The 12434-nt window shown below is 43.3% G+C and overlaps 1 protein-coding gene across 1 annotated transcript; it reads right to left on the bottom strand.

Moving 5' to 3' along the window:
- Positions 1 to 75: 75 nt before the first annotated feature.
- On the bottom strand, positions 76 to 11620 carry LOC138768670 (claudin-16-like). Its single transcript, XM_069946620.1, has 5 exons — positions 11525 to 11620; positions 4838 to 4973; positions 4423 to 4587; positions 1749 to 1813; positions 76 to 270 (listed from the first exon to the last, which is right to left on the bottom strand). The coding sequence occupies exons 1-5, from the start codon at positions 11618 to 11620 to the stop codon at positions 76 to 78; spliced, it is 657 nt and encodes a 218-aa protein (XP_069802721.1).
- Positions 11621 to 12434: the final 814 nt, after the last annotated feature.

The raw sequence follows: 12434 nt of genomic DNA, 5'->3' as shown, positions 1-12434 counted from the left end.
ATAGTCATACTCCTTCTTGTATTTGGCAGTGACCAGCACTTGGATAGAGTCCATACCCAGCAGATAGGCACATAGTTATAGATAGGTCATGGCATTGTCGGGGTTCCTACATACGCCAGCACTGCAGGGTTTTGCCACCCTCCTGGTCTTGGTTTTAGAGTTTATACAAATAATAAGTAAAGCTGAAATACTGGTGAACCCGGCTGTAGCAGCAGCAAACCAATAGGAGTATCCAAGTTCATATGTTATTCCTGGGACCGCCAGAATCACCTGCAAGCAGGGAAATACAACATACATTAGTTACCTGATAGCTATATGTGCTTCCATACAGGAATGGTGACTGAGCTGGGACTAATGAATTCATCACACTGGAACTGGTTGCTCACTTTATGTGACCCTTTGTTTAGAACAGCAAAGTAGATTAGATGGTGTCCTCCTATTGGGACCAGCAATTAGATTTTTCATTTGCCAATAACCTTGATGAAAGTATGCTAGTATCCTACAGTGCCTCCACAGGGAAGAAGAGGTATTACATGACATCTTATCTTATGCAATACATGGACATACCGGGTCCTCAATAGCAAGAGATGTTCTTTATAGCAGCTCTCTAATCCAACTAATGGTTATGCCGTGGCCCGAGACGCTGGTTGCAGGTGTTGTTGTGTGGCTGGTGGACTATGATGTTTTGGGGCAACTTCTCACAGTGGCCAGGAGTGGTAATACCCACCCCAAGACACACAGGCACCAGACCTTGGTAGGATGGGTGTGGGAGTACAGGTGCTGTGCAAGTGATGGCAGAGTCCAAGGCTTAATCAGAAGCTAAACTTTACTGAAAATATCTTCAGTGCAATACACAATACACACAGACAACTGCTCACAGGTTATAGTGCAAAAATACACAGTGGAGATTGACTTTTGAGGTAGACTGTAGACAGTTGAAAGAAGAAGAAACTGGTGTACAAAGGTAGAATAGGGGCAGATAGGAGCCCTTGCCTAACTAGTGACAGTACTCTGCCGGGATGTGTGTTGAAGAATACTTGAGAAGAGAACTTCTCGTAATCATGTATAAATATATGTGTATATCTGACCGCCTTTTGCCTACACAAGATCAGAGACCGCCATGTGAGGTAGTATGAGTCCCTGGTCTCTGTCTCTGGGTGGAGCTCGAACTGAAGATTTCGTAAGTGAGTAAAGTACTTCAGCCCATGGCAACTTTGCCTTACTGGGGATCAGTCCCTCTGCCTCTCCTTAGGGGGTGATTGTCGTGTCTGAAAAAAAACCTTGGCGTAGCACTGCATAATGGGTGCAAGTCGAGCCTAGACTGAACACGAGTGTAGGCCCTGTAAGGGGCTCTTGCCTAAGCCAGGCCCGCTTAGTCACTGCAGCAGGAACACTAGGATTTTGGTCTGTCTTCTGCCAGGCGGTTAGAACTTAGTGAATCCTGTACTGGGACACTACAGCTATACATGAGGAAGGTATCTCAGAAGAAGGTAACAGGACATTCTGAAAATTGGGACCTTTCATGTAATCTAATAATCTGTTCCTCTAACTTTAATATGATTTACAACCTTATATTAAAAAATATATTCGAAACACAATGAATATACCAATATCTATGTGCTTTAAAATGCACTAAAATGGCTTCTCTTGTAGAAATAAGGTATCCTATACCTGTAATGATAAGGGGTAAAAAGCTCTTGCACCGTTGTGGGGGCAAATGGTGCAAAAACATAGAAGCAACAACTCACCTCTGTTCTGTACTTTATTGCAGTGTCTATAGCATACCAGAAAACTGCAACTCCTCCAGAGACACCTGGTGATAGAGAAGAACACAATGATGGGATATAAAAGGGACATTAGATTCGTCCTGTAAGATGAGATTTATGAGGGTAACCAGGAAGGGTGTGACAGTATTACATAACTTTATGGGCTATAACTCCCACTACTGAGAGGATAGATAGATAGATAGATAGATAGATAGATAGATAGATAGATAGATAGATAGATAGATAGATAGGAGATAGATAGGAGATAGATAGATAATAGATAGATAGATAGATAGGAGATAGATAGATAATAGATAGATAGATAGATAGATAGGAGATAGATAGATAGATAGATAGATAGATAGATAGATAGATAGATAGATAGATAGATAGATAGATAGATAGGAGATAGATAGATAGATAGATAGATAGATAGGAGATAGATAGATAGATAGATAGATAGATAGATAGATAGATAGATAGGAGATAGATAGATAGATAGATAGATAGATAGATAGATAGGAGATAGATAGGAGATAGATAGATAATAGATAGATAGATAGATAGGAGATAGATAGATAATAGATAGATAGATAGATAGATAGATAGATAGATAGATAGGAGATAGATAGATAGATAGATAGATAGATAGATAGATAGATAGATTATAGATAGATAGATAGATAGATAGATAGATAGATAGATAGATAGGAGATAGATAGATAGATAGATAGATAGATAGATAGATAGATTATAGATAGATAGATAGATAGATAGATAGATAGATAGATAGATAGATAGGAGATAGATAGATATATATAGATAGGAGATAGATAGATAGATAGATAGATAGATAGATAGATAGATAGATAGATAGATAGATAGATAGATAGGAGATAGATAGATAGATAGATAGATAGATAGGAGATAGATAGATATGCAAAAAGTATTGCAAGCAGCACAGCTTGGAGCTCAAACGTCTTGTGCGTGTCGGCTGGATGATCCTGACCTAGGATCCTGGAGGATATATTCCAAAAATTCCAACAGCACTTCCCGATATCTTCAAAAACGTGAAATATTTATTCAATCACATCCAAAAAAACAAACAGTGTGGCATAGCAAAAAATCAAACCAAGCTTGATTTTTTTGCTATGCCACACTGTTTGTTTTTTTGGATGTGATTGAATAAATATTTCACTTTTTTGAAGATATCGGGAAGTGCTGTTGGAATTTTTGGAATAGATAGATAGATAATGGATGGATGGATGAATATAAAGAAAAATAAAACTGCGGCACTCCAGACTCGAGGTGCAAACTCAGTGGTGAAAAATGTATTCCATAAGTGGAAACACACGGAAAAACAGCAGCGACGTTTCAGTCCTTCTATTTGGACCTTTCTCAAGCTCAGTGATTACACACAATCAGGTGAACTTTATACCATACATAATTAACTCATTAGTGACGTGTACAAAGCAACATGTGCAATATCAAAGACGTGATACAATTCAATACATGTTGTGATAAGGGAAGCCATATGGCTCCAGAGGAATCAAGTGCAAATAAATAATAGTATAAAAAAGCAATATGTAAACATATCAATGCGGGCCATGTCCTAGCGTAGTTGGCTCCCATGGCAACCAGGACGCTACACCTCATCCTAGCATCTAGCAAGATGACCGTGCGGTTCAACTATCACCGGTCATCATTTTCCAAGGTCATGCTTTAGATGAGTGAATTACCTTTTCGATCCGCATTGATATGTTTACATATTGCTTTTTTATACTATTATTTACTTGCACTTGATTCCTCTGGAGCCATATGGCTTCCCTTATCACAACATGTATTGAATTGTATCACGTCTTTGATATTGCACATGTTGCTTTGTACACGTCACTAATGAGTTAATTATGTATGGTATAAAGTTCACCTGATTGTGTGTAATCACTGAGCTTGAGAAAGGTCCAAATAGAAGGACTGAAACGTTGCTGCTGTTTTTCCGTGTGTTTCCAGTTATGGAATACATTTTTGCACCTTAAGGCTATGTTCACACTACGTATATGTCCGGCCGCATATTTTCACGGCCGGACATATACGTGTTAAACTCCGGCCGGGGATTTACGTAAGTTGTGGCCGGCTACGTACGGACCGCGAACTTACGCCCGTAGTCTACTTACGCTTCCCGAGCGCCGTACGTAGCGATCTGACAGCGGTCTTTTACTTGGAAATCTTCGGCTAGCCCCGGACACCCCACAGAACCTTTTGGATCGGCAAAGAAAAGTGCAAAAATGAAGAAATCACCACTACGTACGGGACCGCATGTTACGCTACGGGCGTAAGTTACGGCATTTTCGTCCTCAAACAATGGTCTGGTTCATTTTTTTATGGCGCCGCGTACGATCCTGGCGTAAGTTCTTACGTAGTGTGAACTTTGCAGCCGTACATTGTATACTTTCCATTGTACGCAAACTACGTAAATCTCCAGACGCTTATTCACGGAACGCGCAAGGTCCGGAAACTTACGTGGAGTGCCGCAGTTTTATTTTTCTTTATATACGTATAGACCCTTTGGACCAAGGTCTGGCAGCTGGCACCCAGCACGCATCTATCCTCTGAGTGCCGCACACATTTTTGATAGATGGATGAATAGATAACATACCTCCTAAAAGTAGCATTATGCCAGCAGCTTTACAGAGCCGCATCTTGTAGTCACCTCCCCATTGGACAATACTGGTGCACTTCATCCCCAGGATCAGTACTGGAGTAGCAGCAAGGCTTAGCATACCATTTATGATGACCAGGGCACGTGTGACCACAAGCACCACTGTAAGGATAAGAACAAGGACTAAACCTCGAGTTTAGATAATCTATATCCAAAGTAAGGGTCCTTTTACAGACACAGATTATCTGACTGATCTTTGAAGCCAAAGCCAGGAACAGACTATAAACAGAGAACAGGTCATAAAGGAAGGACTAAGATTTCTCTTTTTTCAAAACCATTCCTGGCTTTGGCTTCAAAAATCTGTCAGATTATCTGCCTGTGTAAAAGGGCCCTAAGACATCTGTGTACTCACCTGCGTGCTGGCTGAGATAGGAGATGGGAATATCACAAGTCCATATATTGGCCATATTGTCATAGACGCACTCACTCCACAGGCCCCGGCACCGAGAGCTCAACCCTACGGAGGAGTAAGGATCCTTTGCATCTTCCTAGATCACAAATTGCATGTTATTAAAAGCCACACTGTTGTCATTAGTCACTAAAAGGGGTTATCCAGGATTAGAAAAACATAGCTGCCCTCTTCCAAAAAAGCAACACCCCTGTCCCTAGGTTGGTTGTGGTATTACAACCCCATTCACTTGAATGGAAATGAGCTGCAATACCACATACAAACTAAGCAAATCCACATAGAAAACCTCTTCTGTTCCGGACAGTTCCTGACATGGACAGAGGTGGCAGCAGAGAGCACTGTGTTAGACTGGAAAGAATACACCACTTCCTGCAGGACATACAGCAGCTGATAAGTACTGGATGGATGGAAATTTTTAAATAGAAGTACATTTTGAATCTATATAAAACTTTAAGATTATTTGAAAGAAAATAAATCTTCCGAGTACCCCTTTAAAATAGGACAGTTTACTCTCTTGACAAATATCTTTTAGTAAATACTCGCACCTGTCCTGCCCTTGCCTTGTTGGAGCCTCTGCATGCTTCCTAGTGTGTGGTCCCAGCTCTCCCTGATTCCTGCCTGTGACTCCTGCCCTCTGCGGTTCCAGTCTGTGACTGCTATTCCAGTTCATGCCGTGAGTTCTGCTGTGTTCCTGCCTTCCTATCTGGTTCCTGCTACACCTCGTCCTCTGCCACTAGCAAGCCAAGCCAGGGGTAGCGACCTGGGGGTCGCCTGCCGCAGCAAGTCCTTCCCACCTTGCGGTGGGCACTGATGAGCGGTCCCTCAGCAGTGGCGGTCTTTGGTACCAAGCACCCCAAGCGATCGCTTGGGGCCCCCAACATCCAGGGGGGCCCCCACACCCCGCTCTTGTGCTCAAGACCGCTGCTACCATTTGAACTGTAACTATGAGCACTCGTAATGAGCACTCATAGTTACATGCAGCAGCACTGACAGGGCGGGAGACATTGGCCCCCTTCCTGTCAGTCACTCTTGTGGCCGCAGGAAGTGTTTCCTGCGGCAACAAGAGTGAAGAGAAGAGGAGACGCTCGGACCCAGGTGAGTATAAGTGTTTGTTTTATTGTGTTATATACTATATGGGAGGGGGAGCACACAGGGGTCTGTTTAACTGGGGGAGTGCACATCGGAGGTCTATATAAATGGGGGGAGCACACAGGGCGGCTATATAACAGGGGGAGCACACAGGGGGGCTATAGACTACTGGGGCTTCACAGAGGGGTCTATATACTACTGGGGGCAGCACACAGGGGGTCTATATACTACTTGGGGCAGCAGAATGGGGTCTATATACAACTTGGAGAGCACACAGGAGGTCTATATCCAAGTGGGGGAGCAAACAGGGGGGCTATATACTACTGGGGGAGCACACAGAGGTCTATATACTACTTGTGAAGCACACAGGTGGTCTATATATAACTGGGGGAGCACACAGGGGTCTGTTGCTTCTGGGGCAGCACACAAGGGGTCTATATAATACTGGTGGGGCACACAGGGGGTTTATATACTACTGGGGGAACCACACAGGGGGTTTATATACTACTGGAGGAGCACACAGGGGTCTATATCCAAGTGGCGGGAGCACACAGGAGGTCTATATCCAAGTGGGTGAGCACACAGGGGGCCTATATACTAGTGGGGGAGTACACAGGGGGTATATACAACTGGGGGCAGCACACAGGTCTATATACTTCTGGGGGAGCACACGGGGGGGCTATATATAACTGGGGGAACACACAGGGGTCTATATACTACTGGGGGAAGCAAACAAGGGGTATATACTACTGGGGGCAGGACACAAGGGGTATATACTATTGGGGGCAGCACACAAGGAGTATATATTACTGGTGGTAGCGCACAAGGGGTATATACTACTGGGGGCAACACACAGCGGTCTATTGTTTTGGAACGCATGTCGAGGGGGGGGGGGCCCAGACATAACTTCGCTTGGGGCCCCAGAAATGCCAAGACCGCCCCTGTCCCTGGTGTGGCTTATGCCATCGCTGGTGGTGGTCCAGTGGATCCAAGACTCCAGTCGTCACACCTTCCAAGAGTCATAAGTTTTTATTTTCGCAGGTAAAGTTTTAGGTGACCAAAAAACAGCTATTTTTGCTCAGATTTTCTTACAGCATCCATTGAGTGGCACAAATAACATGAAATAAATAAATATATATATATATTTATATAAATATATATATATATATATATATATATATATATATATATATATATATATAAATGAAGGGGTTAAAGGTAAAGTAGAGGATGAAAGTGGGTGAGTCACATATAGACTCTTCACCAAAATGAAGGCGCATATATAAAGCATGACAGCAGCATGAGAGAAGTGTGATCCCTGGCACACACCCCAGATTACGCACTGATCTATTCCTATGTAAACACCAATGTGTAACGTTGTTGGGCATCTCTTCAAGTCAGTATAAAAAAATTTTTTTAAAAGTTGCAAAGCTTCAGTCACAGTAATTAGAACAGAAAGAATACCCGTTTTATCTAAAAAATGAAAACTAAAAGCAAAACACAATCTTAAAGGGGCACTTGAACTGACATGCTTAATGCAATGCCTGCGGGGTGGAGCTTGACTAAAGGATGGAAGAACCCTATTGGTGACCCACCTCACAGACACTGACCAACTTAACAGGCATCTCCTTGTGATAAGATAGATGCGGTGTCCCACAACTGGTGTTTTTTCCTTTAGGCATCTGTTCTAAAGTTTTTACTCAGGTTAAAGTGGGAGATGAAGAGCCTTGTGTTCCCTACAAGGTGTCGCTACTGTTTTGTATGTCTAGTATGCACGGCTGCAGAGCTGAAGGGTTAATTGTTTAAGTCATGTGTTTGTAGTAGGTGCTCTTTCTATCCCTCCTATCCTCTTCTTCCTCTCTCTTACCCACACTCAGCCCCACCAATCCCATGAGGGTACACAAATGCCCCTGCGGGAGGAGTTAAACTGGTGGAGGAAGTGAGTCAGTTCAGACTTAGTTTTCAGTGAGAGAGGACAGACCACGAAACAGTTCCTGCAGAAGTAAAGCCAGGGCCTGGCTCCGGCCAGGACCCGACAGCGAGTTAGTCGTTTTTCTGTCCAAGGGACAGATGTGTGAGAGACTAGCTCTGAGAGATATTTTTTTTTTATCCAAGCTACCACTACAGTTATGCAGTGCCAAGTCCAAATTATAGGAGAGAAGCCACCAGGGTTCACTCTAGCCCAGGCCAGGAATCTCTCAGAAAAGTGCAGGGCGATCTCCTAAAAGTCAGAGGAATCAACCCCAGTAGGACAAATCTACCAGAAATAAAGGTCTACGTATCTTACTGCGCAGTGCAAGACAACCAGGTAATCTTGGAAGTCTGTGACACCCAGATAATCAATGACTGGGGCTCATGCTACCCACCAAGGATGGGTTCTACGATACTAGGGGGCAGAAGGCGGTCACACTTACTCTAAACGTGAGTACGAGTATCATTTATCTACCTCTATATATACACTACAGTTCCTGGCAGAGTACAGGATCTACATTGGGCAAGGCTCCTCTGGCAACTCCTCTCCTCTTCTCTCTACAATGCACTTCTACCAAGCACCTATTCCTGAAAAGCACTAAGTCTACTTTATTATCAGCAACCAAGTTTATCAAGATTTGCACTGTATAGAGTGGAAAAAGCAGGAAAAAAAAAGAAAACAAAACATACTCACCAACCATCATCTGGATTGTTCAATCACTGACTTGTCTATATCGTTTGTGTTATACTGGGCTATGACTATCTATCCAAGTCACTTAGGGTTACTCCTGACTAGTGTTGAGCGCTACCTGTCAAAATGTTCGGGTGTGGCAACCTGAACGTTTGACATTTGATTCATCGAGGCTGCAGAAGTTGGATGTTGCCCTAGGGCTGTCATGAAAACACGGATATAGCCTATGGTCTTTGGTTGTATCCAGTTTTTCAAGGACTCTCTAGGGATGCAGCCAACTTCTTCAGCCACCGGTAATCAAATGGCGAGTGATCGGACTGGAGTTGAGCTCATGTGTTCACCATACACAAGGGGAGTAGTAATGGTTAAGCATCTCAGCGAGTTAACAGTCCGGTGGGCCGTGTAAGCCGCATTGAGTTCACATATGAGATTATTTCTCAGTTGGGAATCTGACATTTACACTGCACTGAGCAGCATTGTTATTCCCAGTACTGAGTATATTTGGTGCTTACCGATTATTACAGGGAGGAAAGCTCAAACAGAATACAAATACTGTATATAGATGAATACAGTACTGACAGGGACATATAAAGTGCAGGCGTACAACTACAGTTGTCCCTGTTCTGGAAGCACAGTCCCTACTTTTTCCCATGCTTCCAGTCCATCTGAAAAGTTCAGTGTATAGGATGTGCAGAACTAAATTAAGGGATTACAAAATAATCCTGATATTTTGCAGTTTTCATTGTGACCACTATACCTAAAACCAAGCTGAGACTTCATGTTCTGTACAAGTAATTTCCCAGGAGTGTCCTCCTTATCCTCACAGACAGGCATACAGTGACAGATGACACCAGTATATAGATAACACAGACAGGAGTACAGTGACAGGTGACACCAGTATATAGATAACACAGGCAGGAATACAGTGATAGGTGACACCAGTATATAGATAACACAGACAGGAGCACAGTGACAGATGACACCAGTATATAGATAACACAGACAGGAGTACAGTGACAGGTGACAGCAGTATATAGATAACACAGACAGGAGTACAGTGACACGTGATACCAGTATATAGATAACACAGACAGGAGTACAGTGACAGGAGACACCAGTATATAGATAAAACAGACAGGAGTACAGTGACAGGAGACACCAGTATATAGATAACACAGACAGAAATACAATGACAGGTGACACCAGTATATAGATAACATAGACAGAAATACAGGGACAGGTGACAGCAGTATATAGATAACATAGACAGAAATACAGGGACAGGTAACACCAGTATATAGATAATACAGACAGGAGTACAGTGACAGGTGGCACCAGTATATAGATAACACAGACAGGAGTACAGTGACAGGTGACACCAGTATATAGATAACACAGACAGGAGTACAGTGACAGATGGTACCAGTGTATAGATAACACAGACAGAAGTATAGTGACAGGTGACACCAGTATATAGATAACACAGGCAGGACTACAGTGACAGGTGACAGCAGTATATAGATAACACAGACAGGAGTACAGTGACAGGGGACACCAGTATATAGATAACACAGAGAGGCATACAGTGACAGCAGTATATAGATAACACAGACAGAAGTACAGTGACAGGTGACAGCAGTATATAGATAACACAGACAGAAGTACAGTGACAGGTGACACCAGTATATAGATAACACAGACAGGAGTACAGTGACACGTGACACCAGTATATAGATAACACAGACAGGAGTACAGTGACAGGAGACACCAGTATATAGATAACACAGACAGAAATACAATGACAGGTGACAGCAGTATATAGATAACACAGACAGGAGTACAGTGACAGATGACACCAGTATATAGATAACACAGACAGAAATACAGTGACAGATGACACCAGTATATAGATAACACAGACAGGAGTACAGTGACAGATGACACCAGTATATAGATAATACAGACAGGCGTACAGTGACAGCAGTATATAGATAACACAGACAGAAGTACAGTGACAGGTGACAGTATCAATTATCAACCAGTATCAATTGTGGCATGATCCCTGCAAAGGCCACAGGGTAACTTTTCCCATCCATGTCAGCAGGACAGATCCTATTGTTGCTTATGTCCATGGAACTTGCTGTAAAGCGCATCTGTAAATGCTGTTAAAAACAGATCAGGCAAGATGACTGCCCCCATAATATTGTACAAAAAATAACATAAAAACAACATAAACAAAATAGAAGCTAATTAGAAAAAAAAGAACGTTTCTAAATGGTAAAAAAAATATATATATATGCATACAACAAAAGGGAAAATAGGAGAGCGGATGGTTCTCCTATGTTTCCTTTTGTTGTGTGCATCTCTCTGCTGGAGGATCAGTGATCTGTCCAGGAGGATTTCATCGGACCTGAAAATAGAAAGTCTGGAGTAAGTTGGTGTGGGTCTCCCTTGCGGGGTATGGCTCCGTGCACACACTGGTGGAATTCTCTGCAGCGGAATCCCGCCAGCCTCCATGTCCTTATGACAGTCTATGGGAGGCTCACGCGCCTCCTCTCTCCGTGCTGAAGAATGAACATGTGAAAAAATTTACGTATTTTATAAAAAAAAATAATACATATTTTAAAATGGTACCAATAAAAAGGACAACTTCTGCAAAAAAAAAAAAAAATGTTGATGGAATAATAAAAAAAGTTACACCGCTTGGCATGATGGGTACACTAGTTTTGCAACAGCAGGGAGGCCGGAGGTTTCTCACCCCTGCCCTATGGCTGTAAGCTCTTGTATCAGCTTAATGTTGTGGACGCGCTTAGCTTTGCCTTATTTACTAAAGCTTTTAGAAACCCTTTAACGCTAGGGAAAGTCCTGAGACTTCTTACCCTCCAGCAGTCTGTAGCGCTGCAGACAATAAGAGATATGAAGGAGAGGAGCGCCAGGAGCAGGCTCAGGACCTGCAGCGACGTGCTGCTGCCCATTCTACCCTCACCGCCTCCATCTAAAGGGAAAAACCTCTGAAGAATAACAGAGCGAAACGCTGGGAAATAACCCTGGCGGTGGCGGTGGGGAGGTCATGCTGTGCCTGGCTGCTCTTTGCTTCCTAGATTTTCACAGAAAGTGATGTCTACGTTTATTTAAGGTGTCGGCCGGGCAATCAACAAGAAGCCGCTTATATCAGGACAATGGCGATTATATGGAGGCATAACCAGAACCTCCGGAACACCCATGTGTTAGGGCCCCCTCATATCGCAAGCTATTTGGAGTAGGGGGGTTGGGTGCAGTCAGTTTCTAAGGGAAACTAAAAAGTCCCCTTAAAGGGAAACTCCAGAGAAATCGAATAAACTGGTACTGGAAAGTTAAGGCACTATTAGACAGAGCGATGATCGGCTGAATTAGCAGTTTATCGCTCCGAGTAATAATGACAACGATCATGTCTTTAAAATCATCGGCCGCCGACTGCACATGGCTGCGTGTAATAGTGATGGGAGGCTGACGAATGCACAAAGAAAATAATAAAGTATATATGTTACCTCTCGGCGCTCCCTGATGCTTCTGCCCACTCCCGGCGTCTTCCTGGCTTCTCCTGCTCCCCACAGTCGCTGCATGAACTGCAGAGCCAGTGTCTGAAGTGACAGGCCAATCACTGAGCTGTGTGGAAAGTATACAGAGAAGTTTTCTATGGGGATTTGCTGCTGCTCTGGACAATTCCTGACATGGACAGAGGTGGCAGCAGAGAGCACTGTGTTAGACTGGAGAGAATACACCACTTCCTGCAGGACATACAGCAGCTGA

Source organism: Dendropsophus ebraccatus, chromosome 12, assembly GCF_027789765.1.
Source record: "Dendropsophus ebraccatus isolate aDenEbr1 chromosome 12, aDenEbr1.pat, whole genome shotgun sequence".
Lineage (NCBI taxonomy): Eukaryota > Metazoa > Chordata > Amphibia > Anura > Hylidae > Dendropsophus > Dendropsophus ebraccatus.
The sequence above is the reverse complement of the archived record's forward strand: the minus strand, read 5'-3'. Positions and strand labels throughout refer to the sequence as shown.

Bases quoted from the DNA above. Each gene is read 5' to 3' on its own strand.
- LOC138768670 (XM_069946620.1), bottom strand. From the start codon at position 11,620: ATGGGCAGCAGCACGTCGCTGCAGGTCCTGAGCCTGCTCCTGGCGCTC. The intron at 4,588-4,837 runs GTGAGTACACAG...TTATCCTTACAG, and splicing joins CTATCTCAGCCAGCACGCAG to TGGTGCTTGTGGTCACACGT. The intron at 1,814-4,422 runs GTATGTTATCTA...CTCTATCACCAG, and splicing joins CATAATGCTACTTTTAGGAG to GTGTCTCTGGAGGAGTTGCA.